The sequence below is a fragment of the Thalassophryne amazonica genome, chromosome 13 (genome assembly GCF_902500255.1).
Source record: "Thalassophryne amazonica chromosome 13, fThaAma1.1, whole genome shotgun sequence".
NCBI classification, from domain to species: domain Eukaryota; kingdom Metazoa; phylum Chordata; class Actinopteri; order Batrachoidiformes; family Batrachoididae; genus Thalassophryne; species Thalassophryne amazonica.
Genome location: NC_047115.1, coordinates 13,983,334 through 14,008,700, shown reverse-complemented (window position 1 = coordinate 14,008,700; position 25,367 = coordinate 13,983,334). Strand labels below are relative to the sequence as shown.

Below are 25,367 nucleotides of genomic sequence, written 5' to 3'. Positions count from 1 at the left end.
TTTATATGATAAACTGAAGTCTGTTTTAAGTTATAGACAGAATTCCCAAATAAGCTCAACTGAAACTTGAGCATGAACATGCTCAAGTGAAAACTGCTGCATGAAACTGCTGAGCATGAAGCAAAACTAACAATTTAAATTCAGTCAAAAGTTGAGAAGAAAGTTACTTTTCAAGAAAATAATTTAGAGAGAAAGAGGAGAAAATTCAAGAAAATAATTTACAGAGAGAAAGAGGAGAAAAATAATTTTTATCTATTTAAATGCTGTTTTCCTACATTGTCTGTTTTGAATATGACATTTTAATTCACACATATTATTAAAGGCAGGCGTCTTTAAGTCATTTTGATGATTTCTGCTGTTGCACATGTATTTTCTGCAGAGAACAAACACATAAAATGATATATTTTTTTTCCACAGACGTAGCACCAAATGTGTTAAATTATATTGTAAAGCAACAAACTCAACATTTGAAAGACATCCAACCTAAATCCAGCACTGTAGAGAAAAAAAAAAATCTTTCTGCTGAGTGGAAAAAAGGAAGTGATTATTCAAAAGAATGCAGTACACAAAATTTAACATATCCATGCAAAAACATAAATTACTTCTTTGCACGTCAATGAACTCTGAGAATGATGATGCATAAACATCAAAAAATGAATTCATTAACAGGTGTAATTAAGTTGCTCAGATCCACAGATTGCTTAAAAAATAATAATGAAAATGTTTCAAACATGAAGCTCATTTCCAAAAGTATCTTAACCTTGAGATGTTTTGGCAAAAGAGCTTTTCAGCTGTAAATGTGGGTGAATCAACAACATAAAAAACAGGAGGAATCAGCGTAAAAGTGTTATTTTGTCACACACAGGATGTTCTGTTATCCAAATTCTCAGAGTGCTTTTGAGAACGTGGGTTTTACAGAGTATGCACAGAGTGATAATTCTTTTAAAGTAAATGTGATCATTCTTCTTTGTAAAACAGGCATGTTTCTATTCGCATCTTATGTTTTAGTATGTTAATTATTAGCAGCAGTTTATTTTAAACTCACTGAAATGCATCAACACCATGGAAGTGTGCCGATACCGGACCTGTCCAGGTGTTGGATCATTCCATATCAGACTATTATGTCATCATGACGTCTAAATAAAAACAAGAGCAGATAAAATCCCACGTGGCGCATTATTTCGACATGATTATGACATAACAGCCTTGTATGGAATTGACATGTGGTAGTGGTCCAATTTTGGGACCGGTCCAATATAGGCACGCTTTCCCAGCATTTGAATATTTGTCAAATATTGGTAGTTTGTGAAACCATAACTAATGGTTTTAATCGTACGTTGGCACGATGTGATGCCAGATCTCAAAGTAACTGATGGGTTTCAACAAAATTTCATGTGAAGAGGTGATGCTTCTTCAGTAAAGAGTTGGTCAAATTTTTGTGATGATTCATATTTAGTTCAGTTTTTTCTCCTTGGTGTTCACATAAGGTGTGATTCAGGAGAAAGCACTGTGGTCCATCACGTGAGATCTGAACCTTCTCAACCTGAAATTTACATTAAAGTCCTCACATACCGAGCTCAAGAGTGTGAAAGCTTTCAGAGATACCTGCTCTCCGAGTGCAGTTCCGACTTTCCGTTTATGTCACAGGTTGCCCATTTATCTGACAACATAAACAAACAGAATATGCACAGACAGGATTTATGGTTGCGTGGCTGCTGTCTCAGGTTGATATCTGACATGATAGAAGTCTGATACTGGACCAGTCTGCCAGTGTACGGCTGGTGTCTGCGTGTTGTTTTAACCTGAGCGCCGTCTGAAGGACCTGCAGCCTCCTTCACATTCAATAGGATGATCGATTGCACCGCGTTGCCTGCTGTCAACTGTTGACCTTTTGGCCTCTTGCCTGCTCTGGTGATGGCGTCTGAATGTGAGTGGACTGGAAACTGTTGACATTTTGTGCACAATTGTCCAGGAAATGAACTGGAACTGTTCTTGACTGTTTTTGCATGAGCGGCTGAGATTTTTATCTATAGGACAGAGACGGAGAGAAACAGCGATAAAGAAACCAGGCTTTGGCGAGGCCTTGATAATGAGCGTGCGTGAGAATTACAGATCCTAAATACCATGAGATGGACTGATAGCACCTTGTGTGCTGGGACTGTTTTACCATTTATACAGAGGATGGAAAAAACCCTTACCGTATGTCTTTCACTGGCTGTTGGCGCCAGACGGCGGCATGGCGGTGCAGTTACAGGCTGAGCGAGAGGTGACGCACAGGAGGATTATATTTACAGAGGAGATTAATTTGGGGTCAACTGTATACTGCTGTGGGCGGAGTCAGGGACATCGTGTCTAGTTTCTCTGCTTTGTCAGTTGAGGCCTTACTTGTTTACTTGCCATGAAGCTCCGCCCTCTGCATTTTTTTAAGGTAATGGCAGACATGTTTTTCGCCTTTCTTCGGGAGGGATGTTTGAAATGGAAACAGAAAGAGTAAGCTTTCTCAAAACAACACACGGGTCTGTTGAATCTTAAAGCCAAAAAGAACGTCTTGATCAGGCGGCCGTTACGTCCAAGCTGGCGCAGCGGAATCGGCTTAGTCACCCCACTGACACGAGGCGCTGAGAGCCTTCCCCGGATTCCTCGTGGGTTTGCACGTGCAGCTGCCATGTGTCTGTGTGATGTGCATCAATCATTCTGATCAGGTCTGGGACTATACGCTGGTACCGCAAATACCTGCATCCACATCACTACTGAACTGCTGTGGGTCCTGGATGGCAACCACCCAGGGAGAAGTCCGGCTCATCCCCACCTCCTGAAAGTAGGCATGTATCTGCTTGAAGCCAGGTGAAATGTGGGTGTGTCTTCGAGTTGCTGAGGTCCTCAGCACAGAAGCACCCACGTGCTGGATCATGCTCAGGGTAGCGAACCACATGGTCGTTGATCAACTGGAGTTAATTAAGAAAAAGGTTTTTGGTGAATTTGGTCCTTTTCTCGTCTGTGAATGGAGGTTTACTCACTTCTTTAACTGCCAGTTAAACTGTTTGTTCTTTCACGTTTTACTGATTATTATTTCCAAAAGGTACACTCAATAAAAAAAAATATTCATGCAGTACTTTTGTTTTCATTCCCATTTTCAGGTATTGAAGTAATAGATTTAAGAGTTCTTCTATGCACACAAAAGGCTTGTTTCTCTCAAATTCTGTTTCTAAAGTGATTAAAATCAGTGTTAGTGAGACCTTCATCTTTGCTGTTACGATCCATCCTGGTTTGAGATATTGAGACGCAGCCTGATGACTGCACATGTACTTCTTGAAGTGGTCACAATATCAAAAACATCACTGTGACAAAACTCAAGAGAAACAAACCTTTTTGTGAGCACAGAAAAAGTCTGAATATACATCTTTATGATCACGTTTTTTTTTTTTAACCAGAAAGGGAAGACTGTCAAAAGTGAAAGGGATAGAAGCTACTCAGGAACAAAAACATCAAAACAGATGACTTGACTCCATGCAAGAATTTTTGAATTTATTAAAAACCAATAATCTGATTCGACGCAATGAGGAGCCACTGAAAAAAGACTTGTTGGACCAACTTTTAAAAAGTGCTTCAACTGGGAAAACTAAAAAAGAATTGGGTTCATCCAAATTAATTTAACCAGTCGTGAATACACCAACATGTTAACTTAATCTGCTTCAACTCAATTCACTTCACTGCTGCCATTTCAAGTGATTTAATTTGCTTTTCTTTTTCTTTCTGGGCTGTCTTCAAACCATAAATCGATGCTTCACCTCTGCATGCCAACAATGACCTAAAAAGTATGTCTAATTTGACTGTTAAGTGTTCCAGAGTGTGGGAGGTGATGGTCTAAGCATTGGGCTTGAGACCAAAGGATCCTCGGTTCAAACCCCAGCTTGACTAGAAAATCACTAAGGGCCCTTGAGCAAGGGCCCTTTAATCCTTAGTGAGCACCTTGTATGGCAGCACCCTGATATCGGTGTGCGAGTGTGTTTGGGTAAATGTGAGGCATCATTGTAAAGCGCTTTGAGCATCTGATGCAGATGGAAAAGTGCTATATAAATGCAGTCCATTTATTCCCAAAACAAGAAAAATACTTCATCTGAGTGGTGATATTTTGTTTTCATAAAAACAGCACACTCATGAAAAAAAAAACTCTTAAAACTACAAAAAAAAAAAAAACCCTCTGCAACAGGTATGAAGAACATCCTGCAAAGTGAGAAAACACAAACACACAGAACACAAATATAGCCTACAGCATGTGCAACAATTTGACATGTCTGCTGCAAATTCATCTAATGGACTCAAAAACAGGCGCTTTTCAAAGCTCAACATACAAACTCACACAAAAAAGGTTTCTGCCCAGAGGGCTTTCAATATTGGACCATTCACTCACTCACTCACTCACTTTCAACTGCTTACTTCAATTAAGGGTCATGGGGGAGACTGGAGCCTATCCCAGCACTCACAGGGCGTGAGGCGGGGTTCAACCTGGACAGGACGGCAGTCTGTCGCAGGGCCACATATAGATAGACAAACACATTCACACCTGCACGCACACCTACAGTCAATTTAAAGTTTCCAGTCCACCTAACCTGCATGTCTTTGGATGAGGGAGGAAGCCGGAGCACCCAGAGAGAACCCATGCAAACACGGGGAGAACATGCAAACGGCACACAGAAAGGCCACTGGTGGGAATTGATCCCATGACCTTCTTGCTGTGTTAACTTATTTTCATTTATATAGTGCAAATCACAACAAAGTTGCCTCAAGTCGCTTCACACAAGTAAGGTCTAACCTTACCAGCCCCCCCAGAGCAAGCACACAGGTGACAGTGGTAAGGAAAAACTCCCTCTGATGAGACTGAGGAAGAAACCTCAAGCAGACCAGACTCAAAGAGGTGACCCTCTGCTTGGGCCATGCTACAGACACAATTTACAAAACAATTCACAAAACGAATATAAAGGAAATGTTGCCGGTGCACAGGACGGGAGATTTACAGAAACACACACCACACCCATCTCTGGATGGAGCCGGACCTCAGAGAGAAAAAAAACAGAATCAGGCATCAGAAAAACGACAATACAGTATAATTTGTCAGGATTAAGCAACAAGAAAAACAGAAGAAATACTAACGTGATTGCCGGCCACTAGCCCTAAGCTTCACTTTACCATCCTTGTAAATCAGTGGCATCGGGGCACCGAGAAAAACAATCTGAAAAGGACTTCTATTATCTCACCTGGAAAGGATGCAGCAGATCCTCATCCCAAGTCACAACTTGTCTCTCCCTGCAGCCTTCCAGACCTGGAAAAACTTAATGGAGACTCGTTGGCCTTCAGGCGGCAACGTTTCCCTCCAACGAGGAACGTCTTTGTCCCATCAGATTAGTGTTGGTGCTGTTTGCTGTATTTCTTTGTTCATTGAGACAAACACTTGCTTGTCTCTGACAAATATCTCTCATCATATTCCAGCAGGCAGCAACTGCTTGAGTCATGAAACAATGACACACGCGTGTAGTCATTGTTCCAAAGACAAGAACATACTTGTGACCTTTTATATTTTGCATGCAAAAGGTCAATATCTCCAGAGTTTCTGAATGTGCAGCATGAAAGACATTCATTAAAGTGTCAGTATTATATTAACCAACAGGCTTGTGACAACCTCCTGCAACACCATGTGTACACTGATTCCTTCTTATGGTACTCCATACCACTGGGGGGCGTAGGGCAGCCATGAGCTGCTTCATACTGTTCATCACTAGAGGTGGGCAATACCAGGAATTTTGGTATTGATCCGATACCAAGTAAATACAGGCCCAGTATCGCTGATATCGAAACTGATACAGATACTTTTTCATATTTAAGCTTCATAGAGCCAAAGGATCCAAAAGACCTAAATCAAATCAAATCAATTTTATTTATATAGCGCCAAATCACAACAAACGGTTGCCCCAAGGCGCTTTATATTGTAAGGCAAAAGCCATACAATAATTACAGAAAAACCCCAACGGTCGAAACAACCCCCTATGAGCAAGCACTTGGCAACAGTGGGAAGGAAAAACTCCCTTTTAACAGGAAGAAACCTCCAGCAGAACCAGGCTCAGGGAGGGGCAGTCTTCTGCTGGAACTAGTTGGGGCTGAGGGAGAGAACCAGGAAAAAGACATGCTGTGGAAGAGAGCAGAGATCAATCACTAATGACTAAATGCAGAGTGGTGCATACAGAGCAAAAAGAGGTGAATAAAAAGAAACACTCAGTGCATCATGGGAAACCCCCCCAGCAGTGTAAGTCTATAGCAGCATAACTAAGGGATGGTTCAGGGTCACCTGATCCAACCCTAACTAGAAGCTTTAGCAAAAAGGAAAGTTTTAAGCTTAATCTTAAAAGTAGAGAGGGTGTCTGTCTCCCTGATCCGAACTGGGAGCTGGTTCCACAGGAGAGGAGCCTGAAAGCTGAAGGCTCTACCTCCCATTCTACTCTTACAAACCCTAGGAACTACAAGTAAGCCTGCAATCTGAGAGCGAAGCGCTCTATTGGGGTGATATGGTACTATGAGGTCCCTAAGATAAGATGGGACCTGATTATTCAAAACCTTATAAGTAAGAAGAAGAATTTTAAATTCTATTCTGGAATTAACAGGGAGCCAATGAAGAGAAGCCAATATCGATGAAATATGCTAGTATTAGTAAATATAGTAAATTAGTATAGTAAATATGCTATACCTAGGATAGAATTTCACCAAACAGTGTACGTGACAACAAAATACATTATCACAATCTCACAATCAACATTTTTGTTTAAAAAAATATCACTCAACACAACTTAAAATCTCCTGAGGTAGAGGGCTGACAAACCATAATACAAGGGTGCACTGCTCCGTGTTGTGTGACAGCACAGCGCTGCTCTTACAGACAGAGTAGACTTTGATGAATCTGCGTGTGCAGCAGTCAGTGCGTGCGGGAGAGAAAAAAAAAACTTGAGTATCGATCTTTTTATACGAGGATCATTCAATATCAATACCAGCGTTGGTATCGATATTAGGATCGATCCGCCCACCTCTATTCATCACCACAACATGGGAAGAATGTCTAAGAACAGTTCAGAGTTTGTCTACCACGATACTTCACTGTTGTCACAGTCTGTCACATGGTCATCGCATCACTGGCCAACGCAAACTCATATAACGGTGGCAAACCGTTACATCACAATGAAAACATGCTACGGGTTATACAGACTAGTCAATCAGCTGACCGATCAACTTTATTGCTTTGTGATGATACTTTTAGCTTGAGGTTGACTTATCGTTGATCATGTGATTATGACACTTGTTGTTAGCTGCACTGAGCAGTGGTAGTGGAAAACCTGCTCCCATCCTGTGAGAAGCGAGAGGGAGGAGCTGTTGCCTTCCATTTCCTGCTCTCATCTAAAACCCATTATTTAATGGTCTGCATGCAACAAACAGCACTGAGCAACAGTCAAAGTCATTACGAGCCTGTTTCTTTAAGAGATACGTGTATGAGATGTCTGTTGTCAGCATACGCATACATTTCTGTGAATACAGCTTATCGCTCGCTGTCGACCATTCACTGCTCCCGTGGCATTATTGATGTCATCAGCAATTTGAAAATGGCGAGTGATGTTCATGACATTACCGCTGCACTTAACGAAAGAAAGGGGGAAAAAACAAGAAAATTGGGAGTCCTGCAACGCCTAAAACGTTCATAGAAAAATAAGTAAATTCATGTTGCTGACATAAACCGATTTTTTTCTTCTTACCCTGTTAGACATGCCAGAGGGGACGGGTCCTATCCCAGGGTGCACTGGGAAAGAGGCAGGGCTGCCAGTCTAATATGTATGATGCAGACAAGAACAAGCAAAGCTCTTCAGCATGTCACCATGTCATTTACGGCTTTCAGACTTTTTTTTGAGCAAATGCTTCAGGGGAGCATTAGAATGGCTAAAACCTTTCAGCTTCCGGGGTGTTCCAACCCCCAGACCCCCTAATTACAGCCCTCTTAACCCCATGCACCACTTTAAGCATTTTTTTTCATGTAGATGTAAATTAGTATTCAAGGTTTTCAGCTAGTTGACACTAGGGCTGTACAATATGGCCAAAGTGTCATATATCAACACGCTCATGGCTCACAACAAAAAACACCTCCGTGTTGGAAGTCTCACAGGACATGTTGTGGCATGTCCAGCTGTTACACAATTTCTCGGATACTCACTCGACTGAAAGCCATCGAAAGCCGTCTGAATCTTCTGAATGGTTTCCAACACGGAGGTGTTTTTTTTTTTGTTGCGCGCCATGAGCAGTTCCGTGCCAACGCGCGAAATCCTCCGCACGTCTTTCATTACAAAATCTCCTGTAACAGTGGAATGTGCCGCAAAAGTGCTATGTCCAGCTCTCTTGCCATTTCTGTGGTAGTCACACGATGTCCCGGATCAACACAGCGTTCAGTTTAGAAATGATCTGGTCGATCCAGCCTGTCGATGGCCGCTCGGTGTGCTGCGCGCCCTCCGCCGTTGTGGACCACCTTTAAAAAGGTTTTAACAGTCCTTAATCCGCGTGACACCGACAGAATCTTCACCGATATCCATCTAAATCTTTCGAATGGTTTCCAACTGGCTGTCTCTAACAATTTCTGAAAAGAATTTCATGGAGCAAAGCGGCAGTCGCTCAGCCAGTTCCCAGACAAAAGAAATCCGACGAGGGGGGTGGACCAGTGCTCACTCAAAGCCTGCGCACAGGCGAATGATGCAACCGACAGGCGTGAAAAAACTCACGCATGCGCACGAAGGTTCAAGCTTGGCTGATGCAATCACACGTGATTCAAATCCATATAGTTTTTGAAAAAAATAAAAAGCTCTGTTACTTTTTGGACAGACCTCGTATATAGGTCAACCCGAATTAAAGGAGAAATGCCACTTTTAACAACCTGGACCTCATTTCTGGCATAAAATACGGTCATTTAATCAGCAATATTACTTTGTTGTCATTATTAGTCCATGGTTCAAACGATGTGTTCAGTTCAAATCTGAGTGAAACATTTTTCTTCTTCTACTATGGTGGATTAGAACATTTTGTGGTACACACTGTCACTGATTTAAAAATGCAGCTCTTTTCAGCCAGACATGCGGTGGCGTGACATGTCAATCATCTGTGTCCAGTCAAATTTTACAGGAGTTCAGTGCAACCCAGGCCTCCGCTCTTGTTCCACCCATGCCAGGAAGTGTTCAATATTTGACATTTGCTGTTTCACTGTGGACTCAAAATCTGGCACTTCCTGCTTCAATGTGAACTTGCCACAGAGTTCCGGCGAGATTCCATGAGATCTTGTCTATCAATCCAGGAAGTGTTGATCCAGGAAGTGTTTGACATTTGACATTTCCTGTTTCACTGTCGACTCAAAATTCGTCGCTTCCTGTTTGGGACTCCCTGTACCATGAGTGAGCTTCTGCGCGTCACTTCACTCGTATTATAGGGCTAACACACAAACAGAAAGCATGCTCTGAGTTAGCATGTCTGCATGTGGGAGGAATAGAGCACCGCAGTCTCGTTTGGGGGCGGGCACTAAAGGGGTAAAATATGATGCATATGAAGTAATATGTCTACTCCTGGGGGAACAACCATGGAATTTCAATGGGGTTTTGGGTAAATTACATGCAAACAAAGTGAAAATGCAAAGAAAAAGTGATGATGCGGTGGGAAAGTGGACATGTGTTGTGGTTTGTTTATGATCTGTAGCACAAACGTGTTGAGGAGGTTTTGCAGGCGAGAGAACGGAGCTACTCTGGTTAGCTGTGTAGACTAACACTTACCGACACGACCGCTCCCACCTCCTCACCTTTTCTTCTCCACTGGGAACCGAAAAAAAAATAATAATTTGCGACTGTTTCAGTGATTGCAGCCGAAAACAAAACAGTACACCATTTATCCACTCGTAAGTGGTCAAATCCTGCGATATCACGGAGGGTTCAAACGAGACTATGGTCTCCTATACTGACAAACACCCAAAACAACAACTCACACACACTTGAAGAGAAAGTGCAGTGTCTTCCAATAAAGGCCTCATACGAAGACAGAATGCAGACATATTTGGCAACGCTACTGAGAAACATGTTCAAGTTATGCTAATAATAGTGCGAGCATGACAAAAACTTGTTGCTGCCATAGCAGCAGAAACAGTGACTGACATAAGGACCCCTTCACACATCGTGCAAATAAAGTACAACTCAGGAAGACTCATGTTAAAAGGGAGTTTTTCCTTCCCACTGTAGCCAAGTGCTTGCTCACAGGGGGTCGTTTTGACCGTTGGGGTTTTACATAATTATTGTATGGCCTTGCCTTACAATATAAAGCGCCTTGGGGCAACTGTTTGTTGTGATTTGGCGCTATATAAAAAAATTGATTGATTGATTGATGGCGAAACAGCTCGTATGAAAGAAACACGAAACATCGCGCAGATGTGCACAATGCCGCACGACGTGGTTACACATCGTGCAGCTGCTGTGAAGAAGAAATAAATAAGAAATACATACAGTCATGAAATGACATGAACGAGAAGCAGTTCGCTCTTCTCATGTGCACATCTGCTGGTCCAGTGCGTCCAGCCGACCCGCGCATGTTCTGCCAAATACACGTGTCTTGTGGACAGTGTGCCACAGCACAGACACCACGTCATGTGGAACAGAGCTCACGTGGGTGATGTGACAGTCATATCGCCAGCTGCGTGTTATGACCTGACGATCCGTTTCAACCTGGGGTAGCCTGTCTATGTGCATGCCGTACACGCGCTCGCTCGCTGCAGCCCGTCCCCACAGCAATATATGTTTTTTTATGTCCACGTGATGACAGCAAGCAGAGACACGTGTGTCACAGTGGGTAGTTGTTAGTCCATGTCAGTCCAAACACGGTACGTGTTGTCCAGCTAGGATGTCCAGAACGACAGATCTCCACAGCCGCTTCTGTTGGCGGCCACACATCCTGTCAGTTTAGCGCACACACCAAAGCCACAAGCCACCAAAACCACGGGGCACTTAGACAAATTTCACTGCCAGCATGACAATGTATTATTTGCTGACTGTTGTCGTGTTAATAATGCGAATGGCCACACATTTTCTAAGTGCAAGCGATGTTATGCCGCATTCACACTGGACGCCACACCACAAATTCGCATCTCTCGCCTGGCGATGGACACGCTACCTTCGCCGATGTGTCACTCTGCTTGGGCGGAAACTTTCGCTGTGAAAATTTGCCCCAATGCATCATAAAATAGGAGGAGCTTCCATTCCGCTCGCCGTCAAGTCAACATGGTGCACCTTGATCACACGGAGCAAGCTGCTGTGCTCTATTTGTTGTAGAAAGCTGACAAACGTCGCCAGCGGCGCCGTCCCTGGGTTCACAACATCCTCATGAGACGTTCCCAATTCGGGGAGTTTCATCAATTGCTGCAGGAGATGCGTCTAGATGACGGGCGCTTTCAGTGGTACTTCCGCCTCTCGAGGACCCAGTTTGAGGATCTCTTGTCTCGTTCACGTGCGCACATGTGAACAATTAAAAAAAAACTGGCTGCTGCTGCAGTTCCTCCCTCTCCCCTCCAACTCTGTCATAATTGTGTTATAAACCAGTCCCATTTGTTTTATTATACATCTGTGTAGTTAATAAAATTATCTTCACAGACAATTCATTTGCGCACACATGTGAACAAAGACAAAAAAACTGACTGCTGCTGCAGTTCCTCGCTCTCCCCTCAAACTCTGCCATAATTTTGTTAAATAAAGGGCAAAAGGGACATAAGTCCTGCTCACAGGCCGATTGCCAGAGAGAGGACATTTCCACGTCATGAAATATCCAGTCCCTGATTGGTCATCGCGACGTGACAAGATGAAAAAGTTCAGATTTTTCAACTTGGGGAAGAGGGCGATGCGACGTGATATCGCGCCACAAATGCGGCAATCGCTCAAAATCGCTTTATTCGCGTCACATTGTGTGGCTTGGACTTTCGTTGCACCACAACGTGTCCTTCCATAGGGATTACATGGCAGCCTCTCACCGCCGCCGTCGCTCGTGTGGCGTCCGGTGTGAACGCAGCAATTGGCTGTTTGTGCGTGTCACCTGGAATTTGGCCAACACCTGCCGTGAGAGGGATCGATGGGCTCGCACAGCACACAGTCTTTCAGCCGCTGGTGTACGCAAATTGTTGTAGCAACAGGTATATCAGGTGTTCAAGGCAGGGACGATTTTACACGTTTTGCACACTATTCCTGCTTCTTGTGCATTTTATGTGTAAATTGACCAAATTCGCACTATGTGTGAACGGGCCCTAACACAACTCATTTCAACACTTTTTGACATCTGTAATCACTGTTGGAGGTCTTGTGGCTGATGTTTTAATATCTTAGCCTCACTATGTAATGACTCGACCTTGGCATAAGAAGCATAAGCAGAGGCCGGTTCACTGCTGCTCGTTTATACCTATGTTCACACTATTTACTTCCCACCAAACTGAAAACCTGGTTGGAGGAATATAATAATGCTTGGGTAGTAACAAGACTATTTCTGATGATTTTTACACATTAGTACTTGTAGATGTAGCATAGCGTAACGTGGCGTGTAGTATTGTATTGTAGTACTGATGAGAAAACAATGCATTCAACCACTGTGTACACAGACCATCATATACATAAAGTTACCATGATGGGTGGTATTATGTCTGTCATCCCCAAAAAATGGTTATTCCAAGTGGTAGTGGCTACGTGCTTGAGACACCTACACTAAGTGGTAGTGGTGGGTTTGAGACTCGTATTCCATTTGGAAGTGGCTACAGGTTTGAGACTCATACACCAAGCAGTAGTCGCTACGGGTTTGAGACTCGTATACCAATTGATAGTGGCTACGGGTTTAACTAATAGGATTATTATATGGAATAGCTTTGACTGTGGTCAAACAATGTCGATGTCCACTGGATTCTAGGACATGTAACATATGTTACCTCGTAACGTGATAATTATGCATGAGACATGGTCCAAACTATTCCTTTTTCAAACCCTATTAAGTCAACCAATAATATGCATCACTTTATGGTGACTTTTGTCACCATTCTTGCTGTTTTACTCCATAAAATTCAGTCATAGATGATCCATATTATACCATTTTGAAACCTTTATGTTCAGACAAATAATGTGGTATAGGTTTCAACATGATTGGAGCATTTTTAAATTTTGACCCCTGTGTAATTCTTTAATTACTCCTATCTGGCCACCTATTGAAAATTCAACTGGCCAGACAGTTTTTTTGAAAAGGTTAATGTCTAAGGAGTATTTGTGCCAAATTTGGTGCTTGCATCATGATTTGTAGGATTCCTCTGTAAATATTCTGTTATCTGCTGCACTAAATGTGCCATGTGGCTATTAACAATGAACTACAGTACAACTATTTTGTGAGATTTCGTAAAAACAAAAAAGATAAAAAAAAACTAATATCAATCAATCAACTTTTTTCTTATATAGCGCCAAATCACAACAAACAGTTGCCCCAAGGCGCTCCACATTGTAAGGCAAGGCCATACAATAAATATGAAAAACCCCAACGGTCAAAACGACCCCCTATGAGCAAGCACTTGGCCACAGTGGGAAGGAAAAACTCCCTTTTAACAGGAAGAAACCTCCAGCAGAACCAGGCTCAGGGAGGGGCAGTCTTCTGCTGAGACTGGTTGGGGCTGAGGGAAAGAACCAGGAAAAAGACATGCCGAGAAGGGGGGCAGAGATCGATCACTAATGATTAAATGCAGAGTGATGCATACGGAGCAAAAAGAGAAAGAAACAGTGCATCATGGGAACCCCCCACAGTCTACGTCTAAAGCAACATAACCAAGGGATGGTTCAGGGTCACCCGATCCAGCCCTAACTATAAGCCTTAGCGAAAAGGAAAGTTTTAAGCCTAATCTTAAAAGTAGAGAGGGTATCTGTCTCCCTGATCTGAATTGGGAGCTGGTTCCACAGGAGAGGAGCCTGAAAGCTGAAGGCTCTGCCTCCCATTCTACTCTTACAAACCCTAGGAACCACAAGTAAGCCTGCAGTCTGAGAGCGAAGCGCTCTAATGGGGTAATATGGTACTACGAGGTCCCTAAGATAAGATGGGACCTGATTATTCAAAACCTTATAAGTAAGAAGAAGAATTTTAAATTCTATTCTAGAATTAACAGGAAGCCAATGAAGAGAGGCCAACACGGGTGAGATATGCTCTCTCCTGCTAGTCCCCGTCAGTACTCTAGCTGCAGCATTCTGAACCAACTGAAAGCTTTTTAGGGAACTTTTAGGACAACCTGATAATAATGAATTACACTAGTCCAGCCTAGAGGAAATAAATGCATGAATTAGTTTTTCAGCATCACTCTGAGACAAGACCTTTCTGATTTTAGAGATATTGCGTAAATGCAAAAAGGCAGTCCTACATATTTGTTTAATATGCGCTTTGAATGACATATCCTGATCAAAAATGACTCCAAGATTTCTCACAGTATTACTAGAGATCAGGGAAATGCCATCCAGAGTAACGATCTGGTTAGACACCATGCTTCTAAGATTTGTGGGGCCAAGTACAATAACTTCAGTTTTATCTGAGTTTAAAAGCAGGAAATTAGAGGTCATCCATGTCTTTATGTCTGTAAGACAATCCTGCAGTTTAGCTAATTGGTGTGTATCCTCTGGCTTCATGGATAGATAAAGCTGGGTATCATCTGCGTAACAATGAAAATTTAAGCAATACCGTCTAATAATACTGCCCAAGGGAAGCATGTACAAAGTGAACAAAATTGGTCCTAGCACAGAACCTTGTGGAACTCCATAATTAACTTCAGTCTGTGAAGAAGATTCCCCATTTACATGAACAAACTGTAATCTATTAGACAAATATGATTCAAACCACGAGCATTCTGACAGTTAGTGTGACTCGGGGGTGTTGACTCATTTAAACTAACATATTCATCCTGCTGTAACCAGGTTTCTGTTAGGCAGAATAAATCAATACGTTGATCAATTATTATATCATTTACCAACAGGGACTTAGAAGAGAGAGACCTAATGTTTAATAAACCACATTTAACTGTTTTAGTCTGTGGTGCAATTGAAGGTGCTATATTATTTTTTCTTTTTGAATTTTTATGCTTAAATAGATTTTTGCTGGTTATTGGTGGTCTGGGAGCAGGCACCGTCTCTACGGGGATGGGGTAATGAGGGGATGGCAGGGGGAGAGAAGCTGCAGAGAGGTGTATAAGACCACAGCTCTGCCTCCTGGTCCCAACGCTAGACAGTCACAGTTTGGAGGATCCAAAAAAATTGGCCAGATTTCTAGAAATGAGAGCTGCTCCCTCTAAAGTGGGATGGATGCCGTCTCTCCTAACAAGACCAGGTTTTCCCCAGAAGCTTTGCCAATTATCAATGAAGCCCACCTCATTTTTTGGACACCACTCAGACAGCCAGCAATTCAAGGAGAACATGCGGCTAAACATGTCACTCCCGGTCTGATTGGGGAGGGGCCCAGAGAAAACAACAGAGTCCGACATTGTTTTTGCAAAGTTACACACCGATTTAATGTTAATTTTAGTGACCTCCGATTGGCGTAACCGAGTGTCATTACTGCCGACGTGAATTACAATCTTACCAAATTTACGCTTAGCCTTAGCCAGCAATTTCAAATGTCCTTCGATGTCGCCTGCTCTGGCCCCCGGAAGACAATTGACAATGGTTGCTGGTGTCGCTAACTTCACATTTCTCAAAACAGAGTCGCCAATAACCAGAGTTTGATCCTCGGCGAGTGTATCGTCGAGTGGGGAAAAACGGTTAGAGATGTGAACGGGTTGACGGTGTACACGGGGCTTCTGTTTAGGGCTACGCTTCCTTCTCACAGTCACCCACTCAGCCTGCTTTCCCGACTGCCCGGGATCTGCCAGGGGGGAACTAACGGCGGCTAAGCTACCTTGGTCCGCACCGACTACAGGGGCCTGGCTAGCTGTAGAATTTTCCACGGTGCGGAGCCGAGCCTCCAATTCGCCCAGCCTGGCCTCCAAAGCTACGAATAAGCTGCACTTATTACAAGTACCATTACTGCTAAAGGAGGCCGAGGAATAACTAAACATTTCACACCCAGAGCAGAAAAGTACGGGAGAGACAGGAGAAGCCGCCATGCTAAACCGGCTAAGAGCTAGTAGCTGCACTAAGCTAGCGGATTCCCAAAAACACACAAAGTGAATAATGTGCAAATAATCCAGAGGTGATTCAGCAGAAGGAGTGCCCCAATCAAGGCACCAAACAGGCCATGAAGCAGCACAGGGAACGCACAACAACGGTGCTAAAATAAAATAAAAATAAAAAAAATAAAAACGAAAGCGTTAGCAAGCTAGTTAGCTTGCCAACGCTAATGAAAGTTAGCTGATAAAAGTGCTCCGTCGCGATGTTTCGACCGTTAGAGGTCTTCCTTAGGCGTTGGAGCACAGTAAAAAAGTAAAAAAAATAAAAAGGTAAAAAAGTCTTGAAAAAGACTGTTAGTTCAAGTCCAAAGCAGCAGGTAGCAGTCTCTGTGTAAACAGTCCCAACCAAAAAAAATCTGTCAAAGTTTTCGTCAGTGCTTCAGACCAAATGTAAAATAGTTGGTCTTTTTGTGGAAATTGTATCTCCCTTTTGAATTATGGCAGTTATCCCACAATATACATGTGCTGTAACCACAAAAAGTAAAAACCCAGCTACAATACCCATATTCACAGCATAGCACTACTGATTTAGTAGTACTGCAATACACTGTTCATACATTGTTAATTTGTACTACTTTGTTCCATTGTAGAGTCTCGGCGCATCACTGCACTGAAATGTCTCTTATGTGTATCCAGGCAAAGCCACTCCCTAACACTGCTTTATAATCTTTCTGTGGTTGTTATTAATTTGTGTACTGTTGTTGACAGCATTAATGTTTTTAAGTTATTGTATTTGCTTATAATGTTTTGGGGACAAGAATGTTGGAACAATGGAACAAATGTATAAAACAAACCTGTTGAGGGTTTACAGTAGCAATCAGTCATTATTAGAGGTGATAAAAAACCACAACACAAACACTCCACAGGTGTTGTTCAGAGAGTGAGGGGGTAAAAAAACAAAACAAAACAAATACAAAAAAAAAGATAACCTGGATAACAGCGAGTGCTGCAGGCTTGATTCATTTCCAAATGTTAACAAGGTCATTTCATAGCTCCAGCATGCCGCGCAGTAGGTTAATATCACTAATAAGCCTATCTCTGCAAATCATCTCAGACGGCAAAGATCTGAGCATAAGGCCGTGTTGTACAACAGACCTCCTGGCCACGTTTTAAATGAAGTGCAACTATTTGATTTTACAAAGCTGACATAATAGAAGACAGCTTTTAGTCTTGTACTTTGTTTTCTGTATAATAATAAAAAAAGACATTGAACTGTTTGTGTGTCAAAAAACGCGACCATGTGGATCATCAGAGCGATGGGAGGAACTCGCGCTCAGCTGTTTAAGCAATTTTACAGGTTTTATTTGAGCTGTCAAGTCAAACAATAAGGAGATAATGTAGCCTCGGTTTGTAAATTATGAATGTCAAGAGGTGCACTAAAGGCAGCAACAGCCTCTGCAGTGTGACTGTATCATCAGAGAGGAAATATAACATTTTGATGTTTACATAAGAGAAGTATTAGTATCAGTCAGAAATGTAATTCCTTTCACCCATCCCTCTCATAGGGGATTGACTCCCTAAAAACATACAATGATATGCCCCCCTCCAAACCCCTGCCCAAAGCCAACAAAACAAACACACAAACAAAAAAAAGGGAGCAGAAAAGCATCCTCGCTGATCTTCTGTCCATTTCCAATGTCGCTTCTTGTATATTTTTTGGTGGAAATCCTCTTAGAATGCAAAGTAAATAGATTACGATACAGTGAGGGATTAGGGCTCGTGCGGCGCTGTCAGATTAGTCGGTGAGCGCAGCGCGTCGACAGCTCTGACATGGCTGTGGCTGCTGTTCAGGAAAGGGGCTCGGCGCGATGCTTTAAAGTCGCTGGTTGGCTCCTGTTCATGAATAAAACTGTGGCCCGTAATCTCGTCCAACATGTGCATCCATACAGCATGCACAAACACACAGGGAAAAAAAAAAACAAAAACAAAAAACCTGGAACATTAAATAACAGCAGTGATGGAAAGGATAATACAAAACCTTCATTTTCCTCAGTGTGATTAATGTCAAGGTTTAAAACTTCTTCTGTCATGTTTCTAAGGTGTAAGAGTTTTGTTTTATTGTTCGCTGGGTTTAGACATTACACGTCCGTGCAGCTGTGAGACCCTCAGTCCTTCTGATGTGGCTGAAGATTCGCAAAGTAAATAAAGGCTTTCAATTCAGCAAACACTGATTTTCAGTCTACACCAATGCTTAGAAAATGCAAACAATTTATTCAAACGTTTTACTTTGATCAGCCATCCGTACCTAAGAAATGTCTCATCCAGCTAATATTACAGGTAAATAAATACTTTCAATATGAGAGTAGTTTGGGTTTTTTCAGACCAGTCCTAAAGGAACCACATGGAGCATCCCAGCATCTTCCTCTTCCTGAGAGAAAATGAACACAAGCATTGCATCACATAAACGTGAACAGCACATAAAGACGATTCATTTCAGTTTGAATGTTTATATCTTCTAGCTGATATGAATGTGAAACTTCATGATGCTTTTTAAACATGCTTAACCTTAAAAAAATAAATAAATGCTGCAGGATTTTCATGTTCATGTCATGTATGCTCCAACTGAGCGTTGCTCTAATCAACAAAATCATTTTGTTTGTTTGTTTACTACAAGAAGCACATTTATGTTTCAAGCTACACTGATGACCCAATCAATTCCTCAAGTTTGTATTTGAACTGAAGTGAGCACAGGTGTAACAACAGAACAAAAAGTTCTATAAAAATGTGACAGTATGCTTCATGAGGCTGAAAAAAGTTGGAAGCTTTGCTAGAGGCTGATGCATGTTTGGAGTTTAACACGGCTTCACCCAAATAACTGTGGAGTCCAGTATTTAAGTACAGAAATATTTATGAATATTATATCATTTATTGTGAGCTCCGCTGCCCGCTGATCAGCACCATAACCACACTATTCTCAAAATTCAGCTCAAATGGATGTATTTACATTAATGGATGTATTTACAGTAGTGTTGAGAATAGTAGTGCTATGTGACTAAAAAGATTAATCCAGGTTTTGAGTATATTTCTTATTGTTACATGGGAAACAAGGTACCAATAGATTCAATAGATTCTCACAAATCCAACAAGACCAAGCATTCATGATATGCACACTCTTAAGGCTATGAAATTGGGCTATTAGTAAAAAGAAGTAGAAAAGGGGGTGTTCACAATAATAGTAGTGTGGCATTCAGTCAGTGAGTTCGTCAGTTTTGTGGAACAAACAGGTGTGAATCAGGTGTCCCCTATTTAAGGATGAAGCCAGCACCTGTTGAACATGCTTTTGTCTTTGAAAGCCTGAGGAAAATGGGACGTTCAAGACATTGTTCAGAAGAACAGCGTAGTTGGATTAAAAAGTTGATTGGAGAGGGGAAAACTCAAAACCTCAGAAATATACTCAAACCCCTTAATCTTTTTAGTCACATAACACTATTATTCTGAACACTACTGCACATTAATAGATTTCACCACACAAATGCACTTGCAAAACATAAAGAAATAATGAATAAGTTAGAATTAAGAAACACTTTATAATTTTTTTTTTTGTGATTTATGGCTAATGATAAAATAAGAGGAATTGTACTGTTGTAATTTGTTTCACTTTTCTGCATGCCAGTGGCATTATTATCACTCATGTCAGTCTGACTGTGCACAAAATAACTCTGAAACAAGTGAGCAGATTTTGACCAAACTTGGTAGGAATACTGAAGAAGTGCCTCCAAACAATGACCATATTTTCTGTAGTACAAGTTACTTTTTTTATTAGTTTGGGAGGTCCTGTGCTCTTCAAGAGGCATTTTTTAAACAGGTGCAATTTATACTCAGGTGTAACTTACGGAAAATACAGAAACATTTACAGCAGATAGGTCAAAGGTCAAGGTCAAACGTGACAAAAAAGGAGCCTGCAACCAAATGCACTATAGAGAAAATATAAAGCTTATATCAATCAGTAAATCAATTATCAAATATTATGACTGACGTTACGATAACATTACAGGCCTAATCTTGAAATGATGTCATAATTGTTGGGGAAAACTCAGTTACCAGGATTTCTCCACTACCAGTAGGGCTAAAGAGGTGATTCAAAGCTTATATCGATGGGCTAATCATATGTTATACTTGGCACCATAATGACATCATGACACTCTGAAAACCATTTATGTGCACATATTCATCCCTGTAATAACTTTCATTTGAACTGTGTCAAAAATGTCATAAGTGCAACAAACTGACCCCTACTATCAATGTTCATAACCACAAGGGGTTACAAGCAGATTAAGGCAGACTGTAAATAAAAATATAAAACTACGCTAGCTTAAAATGTGTTTTAGACTTTTCCCAAAGCTCGTTTTCACCTGCAATGTTGCACGGTTTTGCATTCATAAAAAAGCACTACAGGGCGTTAACATGTTCGCTCAAACTGCTCAGGTGCAACCTGTGATGAGGAGTCCAAGCCGACACAACTTCATATTATTGTGGACTACACTACAATTTATTATATGACAACGTAACATACAAGTGGTGCAGGACAACAGGACTAAAGCCTTTTAAATTCTGTCAGAATTAGAACAAAATTAAACTTTCCAGGGCTCAACTTACATTTGCGCCAAGAGTGCTGCTTACACTGCTTTCTGCAAAACAAAATCAAAGACAAGATGTTGGGGGTTCCTGTACACCAGCTGTGACATTTTCAACATGCAGAACAAACCAAACATCATCGTTTCTGCATAACCACGCATACGACAGGCCTACAGCACATAAACACGATCATGCAGCGGAACGCCTGAACAGGTTACATGCTCATTCAGTAGGTCGGACACGTCGTTTTTTTCTGGCGTTGAACTAATCTAAATTGTTGTCACTCATGGCGATCGCTCTTGCTCTGAGGCCTGTGTTAATAAGGTTATGACTGACATTAAAACCCAGGCGTGTGTTATACAGATATTTAAACGACGATGCAAATTCCCTCCAATAGCCTACAGTCTGGATTATCAAATGACAGAGCAATTTAGCAGCGAGACAATTGCTAATCATCTAAAAAATGGAATTATTAAAATGGAGAGAGCAGGAAGGAGGAGAGGAAAAGACCAGTGTCACACATCTGAGATTAGTAAAGGAAAGCACTCAGGATACAGAATAAAACAGATGGAGTATCACTGGAGGACCGGGAAAAATGTAGTTGGTGAGGTGTGCTTAAAGATGGCGAAAGTATGATATGTGGTGATAATTTGTTCCATGTCATTGTAATGGCTTAGTGTGGGACCAATTTGGAAGATAAATTTGGATGTTCACTGAAGCACAACTTGCTTGTTCTGACACTATATTTGGAAATAAAAAGAACCTGTACAACAAAGCTGTATTGGTGACCTAACTACGCTACCATGCTGGATTTGGGTAATTGGAATGTTGACAGTTTTGCTTTTATAATTTAAAGGTGGAAGGATTATAATGTATGTACATCATGATGATTTTTTTGTGACTGATGGGTTCAAGTGGAGATATGAAAAAGAGCCAGTTGACATTAACATAAAAAAATTAAGTAATTTTAAAAAGTAAAATATGGGCATCAGTGACGTGCAGTGCTATTTGACCTCCAAACATGGTCTGCATTATGGCATCCAAAGATTTCGATTTTGGTCTCATCTGGCCAAACCATATTCTCCCAGTATTTCACAGGCTTGTCTACATGTTGTGCAGTAAACTTTAAAGTAGACCTGCATTGAAATAAATGCAGTCAGATCTTTGGACCAAAAAATGACTTACATTTACACATAAGATCCTTCTGAATGTAGTAAAGTAAATCTGGAAGCCCAGATCTGTCACTGAACGGAGAAATCTTCATTTAAAAATGACAAATTTACAGCTAACATTTAGCCCTCCGCAAAACTGTCCCTCTCATCATGGACGCTGCCGAGACGTCACGGAGAAGACCCTCTCTCCCAGCATGCATTGCGCGCCAACTGTAATTTGTGGATTTACGTCAGTTTGCATCTGCACCTTTTTCTTGTCTTATACGGAAGGATCTACTTTTTTTAAAACTTCATATTGTCTTGCGGCACGTTTGGTGAGTACACATTTCTTTTATTTGTGCTTGAAAATAATTTTGGGGGACTTTTTCATACGCCCGTTTGATTGAGTGGTGTCGCAATGAAAATCTACTGTCTTTCGCCTCCGGTACCATCGCGGGATATGGAGGCGAGACCCGCAAAGAATCCCAGTCATTAAAAATATATAAACCTCTCTCATGGAGCTCTGGGGCTCCGATTGCCGAGATGTGCGGTGCTGTGGATTTTGCCGCAAGAAGTCTTTTTTTTTTTTTCTTTATTAGAAGACAAAGACAACATGACAACATAAAACAAAACAGGCATTAACGAGCACTGGCAACAACGGTAATATAAAGAAATAAATGCATGAGGATAATAACCATATAACATAAAACAATACAGACATGATACACAAGGAGGTATATATACATATGCATACATACCCACACACACACACACACACACACACATATATATATATATATATATATATATATATATACACATATGTACATGAATACATATACATATACACATACATACATACCCACATGCACACACATCTACAAAACACATATCTGTGTATATTAATAGCAATAATCATAACAACATCAATCCATACCACAGCAACAACAACAATGATTAAACAACCTTTCAAAATAGTGTGACATTGATTATTGCGTTGTATCTGACCCATTCTTTTTTTTTTTTTTTGTCTGTATGTGGGTCTCATCTTGTATGGTGCATTAAAAACATTGTGGAATGTAGTGCATTAAAAACACACAGACATAAATGTAGGGTTAGAATGGACAGGATCCTTGAATGTGCAGTGTTTTATTTTTAATTATCTTTAATGTATATATATTAAATATATATATTAATTCAACCTGTCCTTGTGTTGTTGTCACTATTAGTATTTCATGCAGCCGTTAATCATATAAGAAATAATAAAATCTCATACATACATATACACATACACACACATATCATGTCATATATCATATGAAAACAATTATTATAATAATATCAATAATTATTATATTACCATCAATAATGAATACATAAATAGCCTAAATGTTTTTAAAATTATATATATATACACATACATACACATACCCAAACATATATACATATACACACATATATCATGTCATATATCATATAAAAATAATTATTATAATAATATCAATAATTATTATATTATTATCAATAATGAATATATAAATAGCCTAAAATAAAAAAAAATTATATACATATGTATATACATACACACACACCGATACATATACACACACACACATACAACTGGTGTGAGGTTATGAGAGAAAAGTTATTAATATTGACCAGATGCCAGTGGGCTCTGTGAGGGGGGTAGAGGCGAGTGTGCTGTCAAGAGTGACGTGGTTTTGATTTTTTTTTTTCCTCTCTCTCTCTTCCTTCCCCTCCATTTTTTTGCGCAAGAAGTCTGTCCTTGCAGCAACAGGTGTACCGGCCGCTTCGCATTAAAACAGCAAGCGTAATCTCAGGACTTGTGCCAAGTGTGCTGCAGCTCCATTCAGTAGACAGAGAGGTGATGCCAGTGTTGTGCGCTGAATCTGGCACAACACCGGCTGCACAGCAGACACAGGCGGTGTGAGTGGCCCGCGTCGGCAGTTAACAAGCTCGTTAACGAGCCCGCAGACTTAATAAGCGCAGCGGAGGCAGAGAGCGGGAGAGGAAGAACAGCGCCCGCTGTCGATGTCGTTGCTGATCTGAGCACACAGATCTGTATCTCATATTCACTGCAGCTTACTTTTGGATGTTGAAACCAGGACGTGTATAAGTAACATTACTAACAGATAAAATCAATTTCAATGCAGGATCAGACTGAAGGCGGGAGCGTGTCGTCTTGTCCCTGATGTCATGGAAATGATATGGCTGTACAAACTGTTTTCACAGAGGGCTAAATTTTAGCTGCAAATTTGTCATTTTTAAACGAAGATTTCTCCGCTGAATTACAAATTTGGGCTTACAGATTTACTTTACTGCATTCACAAGGGTCTTATAAATACATATCAGTTATTTCTTTCTGAAATCTGACCACATTTATTTCAATGCAGGTCTACTTTAAACAAGTTTCAACATGCTTTTTCTTCAGCAACATAGTCTAGTGTGATGCGCGTCCACACAGGCCATGCTGGCTGAGTACATTACTTAGAGCCCCTTCACACATAATACGTATAAGTACAAATCAGGGCGAATCACGATGGAACAGCTCATATGAGCGAACAACGCAAACATGGAGCCGATGGGCAGGTGTGCGCAAACCCACTGCGACGTGTCATGCACACAACGGTGTTGTGCGAGCAGCTGCACCACTTCACGCCGCTGATGTGGAGAAAAATAAAATAAAAACCAGCTGTATAATTAGTGAATATCACTGGGTTGATATAAATAATAAATAAAAGGGGATGCAATACAGAACCCCGTGGTTAAATAACCCTGGTTAATTAAAAAATAAATGCCACTCATGGGATTCAAACTGATTACCAGATGGAAACTTTACCACTGCACTATAGTCACTGTCTTTTAATAGGAGCGTGAAATGGCTAAAATCAGCAAACAGATAAACAAATTTTTAAAAAAGAGAAAAAAGTGCTGTGATAACTGACCAAACGGCATTTGTTACGGTGCATATCTGCCGATACATGACTGAAAGTGGCTATTTGTCACACTCTTGGCTTATCCTGTGGCACGCCGCTGACAGCCCTCCTGACCCGACCCGACACGTGTGTCCTGTCAGACAGAGGTGACATTCAGATTGCTTGCTGCATGTTGACATGAACTGACGGTCTGTTTCTCCAGCCCGTTGCAAAAGGGATATATATTTGTATGTATTTCCATATGATGACAGCAAACACACACATATGCGTGTCCATCGAAACACGGGACGTGTTCTGCAGCAGTGACATCCATAACCAGAGATGTCTCAACAGCTGTTGGCAGCCAGCCACGTCCCCTGTCCTGTCAGCACACAGACCAAGATGTCACTCTGTGATCAGATGAGAGGTGCCTTCCCTGCG

The 25,367-nt window shown here is 41.3% G+C and overlaps 1 protein-coding gene across 4 annotated transcripts in view; it reads right to left on the bottom strand.

Moving 5' to 3' along the window:
* Positions 1 to 17,522: 17,522 nt before the first annotated feature.
* The window catches only part of wdpcp (WD repeat containing planar cell polarity effector), a 169,878-nt gene continuing 162,033 nt past the window's right edge, over positions 17,523 to 25,367 (bottom strand). Inside the window, exons 19-20 of one of the 4 annotated variants that reach the window (XM_034184980.1) lie at positions 20,861 to 20,892; positions 17,523 to 18,632 (exon numbers count right to left, since the gene is read on the bottom strand). In XM_034184980.1, coding sequence (XP_034040871.1) covers positions 18,582 to 18,632; positions 20,861 to 20,892 — 83 coding nt within the window. In that variant the 3' untranslated portion in view covers positions 17,523 to 18,581. Of the gene's footprint in view, positions 18,633 to 20,830; positions 20,893 to 25,367 lie in introns of those variants that run through there. The other 3 variants (XM_034184984.1, XM_034184983.1, XM_034184981.1) reach the window with 3 other exon arrangements.